At 33.2% G+C, this 6,027-nt stretch overlaps 1 protein-coding gene across 1 annotated transcript; it reads right to left on the reverse strand.

Moving 5' to 3' along the window:
- Positions 1-1,022: 1,022 nt before the first annotated feature.
- Positions 1,023-1,949, reverse strand: LOC120781771. The gene is made up of 3 exons (XM_040114002.1): positions 1,719-1,949; positions 1,452-1,608; positions 1,023-1,371 (listed from the first exon to the last, which is right to left on the reverse strand). Exons 1-3 carry the CDS (start codon positions 1,947-1,949, stop codon positions 1,064-1,066), a joined length of 696 nt encoding a protein of 231 aa, XP_039969936.1. The 3' UTR covers positions 1,023-1,063.
- Between the last annotated feature and the right edge of the window lie 4,078 nt (positions 1,950-6,027).

Below are 6,027 nucleotides of genomic sequence, written 5' to 3' on the forward strand. Positions count from 1 at the left end.
CATGGTTTTGTACCCCTGGTTCTCCGATTTTGACGAAACTTTAGAATATCATAATATAGACCAAAGTAAGAATATCTGTAAACTTTTTAGTGGTCAAAGTTGCTCCATTGTTTTTTGGCGCGCAATTCAAATTGAGATCAAACATAAAAATGACTATTTCTTTTATTTTTTTTTAAATTGAACGAAAGAATCGAATGAAAAAGTCAATTTTGAAAAAAAAATCGGGGGAAACGCACAAAAAACGGGGTTTTTGAAAAAAAAAATGTTTTTTTTTTTGGATTTTGAAATTTTTTCTGGATTTTGAAAATATTTTTATCAGAAAGCTGAGATTTTTTTACATAAAATTGGATAAGAGCAAAATTTTTTTCACTCAATTTGAATTGCGCGCCAAAAAACAATGGAGCAACTTTGACCACTAAAAAGTTTACAGATATTCTTATTTTGGTCTATATTATGATATTCTAAAGTTTCGTCAAAATCGGAGAACCACGGGTACAAAACCATGTCGCTAATTGATGGAATGGCCCTTTTATAAGATCTTTTATGAATTCTAACTGCTGTGCAGTTAGCATTGGTGGCGCTTTAGGATACTTGAGTAATATAGGCGCAATTATTTCGGATAATTCAACAAATCGTTCAAATTGATAAAAAAACAGAATTCCATCACCTACACACAGACTGAATAAGCCCCAAAGGCTTTGTTCGGTGATCCTGAGCTTTCTTTAAAGAGTCAGCAGCATTTGTATTATGCTTATAATATGTTGTTATATTTTTAACAGCTGATAGCAAATTTTTAGCTTCTTCCAGTCCATCTTTAGTATCAAATGGTTTTGATGCTACTAGGTTTAATGTGTGGGCAAAGCATGGCATGTGTTTATTTTTGCTATAAACATTTGTGACAGCTTTAACGATATTTGCGCCATTGTCCGTGATAAACGCTATTACTTTGTTATTTGTGATGCCCCATTTTTCTGTCATATTAATAATTGCTTGTGCTAAGTAGTCAGCATTGTGGGGTTCTGTTAGAGCAGTTACATCAAAAATTATGCTCATTAATTTATTTTCATATGTATATACAATGACCAGTTAAGGCTAAGTAGCTTTGACTATTATGCGAGTCAGTCCAAACATCTGCAGTTAAAGGTAATGCTTCTACTTCTTGTATTTTTAATTTCAGTTGTGTCGAAAGAATGTCATATTTATCGTCAATCATATGAGTAATTGTTTTTCTGGCTGGAACTTTATAAAGCGGTGCTACTGCTTTCATTAAATATTGAAATTCTGTTTTTTCCACAGTATTGAGAGGTAAACCATCCTTTGCTATCATGAAGACTATTGCATTTGTTATTTGACCACGCTTAACACCATTATCTGAAAGTTACAAGTTTCGATTCTGTATGCATCTGATTTTCATGAAAAGTGATTGAAAAAAGATTTGTATTATGTCTTACCTCCAAATGATTTTATATTTGTTAAGCAAGATGTCAATGTTTGCTGTTTTAAGACTGATAGAGAGGCAGCAGAAGAAGCCACGCTTTCAGCATCCGTATTATCAGCATTTTGCAAATGTGGAACTGGCACGATGTCTAAAATCATGTTGTCAAGAACCTAAAATAAAAAACCATAGTTATTTTGATTTATCGAACTTTGAGTCTTATTTTTTTCAAACTCAACAAATTGGAAAATAAAGAATCTGGTATAAGAAATACAGCACTAACTTGTTCATGTCCTTCACCATTTCGTGCATTATCACATTTACTACCACCACCACTTTCACACTCACTCTTCTTTTTGACACTTACAGTGTTAATTGTTGAATGTCGTCTTAGTAAATGATTACGCAAGTTTGTTGTGTTTCCCTTAGCTTTTACTTCCTGGTGACAATATTTGCATGTGTTTCCTAAGTCCATTTTTATGAAATGATTCCATAGATCACTTTTACCCGACATGCTGAAAAATACATTAGTTTCTCATTAAACTTTATAAACAATGAAACTTAGTAACTAATTATATACTAGCTTTGAGTGATATTCAAAATCCTATTAGCAATAATTAGCATCAATTCTTATTCCCATTAGCATCAAATATTATCCCATCCCTCACCCGGTGGTCTTACCTAGCAGCACTTTTACTTACGAGAAAAAACTATATGTATTATGAATACGTAAGTTGATTAAAATAAAATTCGAGTAAAATCGGTAGTTTATGTAAATAAAAAATGATGGGAGCTTTATTATTTTTTATGTATACAAAACAAACAATTTTTAGGTTATATAGATGAACGGACATGAAGTAATAGTAAAATATGAACATTTCCAACAATTGGGAATTCCACATATTACTTATTAGTTATTTCAACGCTCATTAGTAATTATTCATATGCACAAGTAAATTTAAATGACTTACATATGTACATGGCTAGATTTAATAATCACAAATAACAGAACAAACTGAAAATTATAGCATCAAAAAAAATTAGGAGCGCTTTATTTATGTACGTACTTTCAATTAGTTATTATTCCGCAACAAACACTACAGAAAAATCTGTATTTATTTCGTTGTTCACAGTATGTTTAATAAACAGTCACTTAGTCAAAAAACGAACAAACAACAAACAAATTAATCGAATGATGTGATGACGCAATCACAGAACGGATAAAAAAAGTTATAGATTATAAACGTAACTTTTTTCTATTGAAGAGAAGTGAGGCGAAGGAAACTAAACACATAGCCATCTCGTGAGTTTTTGAGTAATTAACCGGCAGCACTCTTGTAATACGATCACCTAACACTAATTGTATCGTTAATACAAAAACCAAAAAAATCGAATGTCGATTTAAAAGGGTGATGTATCAATCCAATGAATCGATCCAGTACTACTTATCGATTTAAAAACTCGATTTTCTTGGCTCGTAAAATCGATTTTTCGATTAATAAATCTCAGATCACCATCTCTACTTTGCAAATCGAAAGTATTAGCACCTGCGATGAGGAGGTATATCGTTTTATCTGACAGCGTAAGGTTTATGAACTTCATTTCTAATTTTGTCTTGTGGCATACTAGAAATGATGTTTCTTCGAAGATCGCTCGGTTACAATGGATAAAACGACTTATAAAAACTTAAAAAATAATTATATATAATAATGCAGTCAATAAGTACAGTATATATATAAAATAAGTACAGTACGCATATGTATGTTTTTATTTTTCTTTCGTTTCTGTTTCATTTCTGCGAATTCTCAACTAGTGATGTCGGAAATGGAATAAAGTATCGATATACATATATTGTACCGGTAATTTTTGAATATACCGATATCAAAAAAATGACGACAATCAAACCAGAATTTTGTAGGATTCTCTTTTCTAGGAATTATAGGCTGATCTAGATATTTCTTTAGTTCGCTAGACATACCATCACTGGTTGAAGTTGAAAGTAAAAAGTTTGCTGAAGCTGCAGCAATATCTATCATAATTTTTACATGTCCGGACCACAACGACGGCGAAGAATTTTCTGAATTTGGAATTATGGTAGTGGGAGTGGGACTAAGTTCAGGCGAAAGTTGTCCTCTACGTCTATGTTCTAAACGTATTTCTATTAGTGCGGTTATTGCAGTGGAAACAGCTAGCGCTGAACTAAAATGAATACGCTTAAAGCGTGGGTCTAAAAGTGTTGCTTTGGCCAGATGTAAATGTCGCTCTAGTGGTTCTAGTTTGGCAATAACTAAGTTTAGCAAACTCTTCTGAACAGCAATACCGAATTCAGTGAAAGACACTGGCACTGAAATGACATTTACACTTGAGTTGCACAAGTTGCCAACTTAAAAGCCAACTTTAGTACTAAATTCAAAAGCAGGAAATCGAGTCGACCATAAACAAAAAAAAGTTAAAAAATGTTAGTATAAAAAAAGAATATAAAATTTTTTGATCATAAAAATATCGATTTTTATAACTTTTCAATACTTGTAATATTAAATCAATACCTCGATATATCGATATATCGAAACATTAAATATCGCTCAAAAATATCGATACATTGAAAAAATTATATCGATATATCGATATTTTTTCGACAAGCCTATTCTCAACTATTTTGTGTGAAGTTAAGACTTCACAGGATCATTTCTGTAGACAGTGTTTATTTACTAATTAATTCGTGTTCTATATAATATTGACGTACTATTAGTACACAGTGAATAGTGACTCAAACAAACAACAAAATAAGTGACAGTGATAATACGCATAACACAGCGGTTTCCAAGTTATGTGATGGAAAGTTTCTCTTGAATATTTCAATTGTCCGTAATAGATGCACCTTGTGCATTAAACTTGTGCTCTTGAAACTAATATCAATTGGATTGGCAAAAATTTGGTTTGATTTTAAATTGATTTTACAGCGGAAAAAGACAGTGCAGCCCGTGTTTCAAGAGGAGGGAAAACAGCACAATATTATCATGAATACCGAGCACGAAAGAAAGCAGAGCGGGAAAAGGAGAAATTGGAAATGATAGCTGCTCCATCCATCAACGATGTGTTGATCCATCAACGTTTGCAGGTGCCCTCACGGGATTCGACTGGCATGTTCTAATGCCACGGTCGACAAATATAATCAAGTCATCTTGGCAAATCATCCAGATTAAATCACATCCGCGGCTGTAGACTTCATCTCAGGTTGTGAAAATGATGAACAATTACAGAGCCCACGTAATGACATTGAGAGGAAAACACTACCAGCTGATACCGGTGGACTGCTACAACGTTTAACACTCGTCATTGGAAAGTATTACATCATAACAGCCAACATCGCAGTTGCTGATGAATTAGCCAACGGTGCTATTGGGAAATTAGATCACGTAGAAAGAAACGACAATGGAGAAGTCACTCGAGTATGGCTAGTAGATATTACAATATGTTTAGAACGTCGATAGTTTTTCTCTATCTTACTTACGTATTTTCCCATTCAATTGAAAATTCCAGAAAATGCAACAGTGTTAGTGAACAGCTGAAAATGTTTCAATGTGTTTGTGCAATCTGTTACCTCCGTCTTGCAGGGCGGAATATGAACTCATCACGAATGTTTATCTGCACATTGGCAAAATTATCGTAACTGCAATTGCTTGAGTGCACGTTCAATTTTAGATGCCAAAAATACCGATGTTAATGACTTAAACTGGAAGTCAAATTTCGGGAGGTTTGCGCTCATATAAATCGATCTTGACAAGAAAGACGAAACCGTAAATTATCCAGTGAAATTTCCAAATTCTTTGGAGAGCCTTGGTATGCCCCAGCATCATTTGCGTCTCAAAGTTGGATCTGTCATTAATATGTTTCACAATCTTCATGCGCCGAAACTGTGTAATGGAATCCGACTGATTATCACGCAGTTATCGAATACAAGGGACAGCCATTTCATTTCAAACGTATTCAATTTCCAGGGAAAATTGGCCAGATGTATGTGGCGTATTGACGAGTTGGAAACCCATCTTCTTTATGTATTTATGCACCATAACAGAAATCAAAAAAATTATGTTTGTTAAGCTGCGCTACATTAAAAAAAATGTAGAAAAATCGAAAATAAATCATTTTCGACACAATATATTTTAACTTTTTTTCATTTCAAAGCATATAATTTCACGCAGGACAACGGCGGCGGGGTCAGCTAGTATACAATATTTATCACTACATGAAAGTGTTGTTATTAGTGTGCCACCACTTACGCTTACAAGTAAAAACACTGATTGGGAATACTTTAAGAAAATCCTATCCAATGTTGATAATCTCTTAAAAAAAATTTATAGTTCATATTATAGTCAGAATTCAATATGCAGCCTGAAGTAGTTCACCAATTAAAAGAAACGCCACAGCAGGTCTTAAGTATACCAAAGAAATTAAAGAAATGGTAACAGAAAATGCCGATAACGCCGAAAGTGGCAATAAACAAGATCTCCATCTGACAAAAGTTGTATAAAAAACTTCCTTTATCTTTTCAAAATATATGTCAGTCCATGTGCGGTAACATCTGTATTAAT

Source organism: Bactrocera tryoni, unplaced genomic scaffold (genome assembly GCF_016617805.1).
Source record: "Bactrocera tryoni isolate S06 unplaced genomic scaffold, CSIRO_BtryS06_freeze2 scaffold_7, whole genome shotgun sequence".
NCBI lineage: Eukaryota > Metazoa > Arthropoda > Insecta > Diptera > Tephritidae > Bactrocera > Bactrocera tryoni.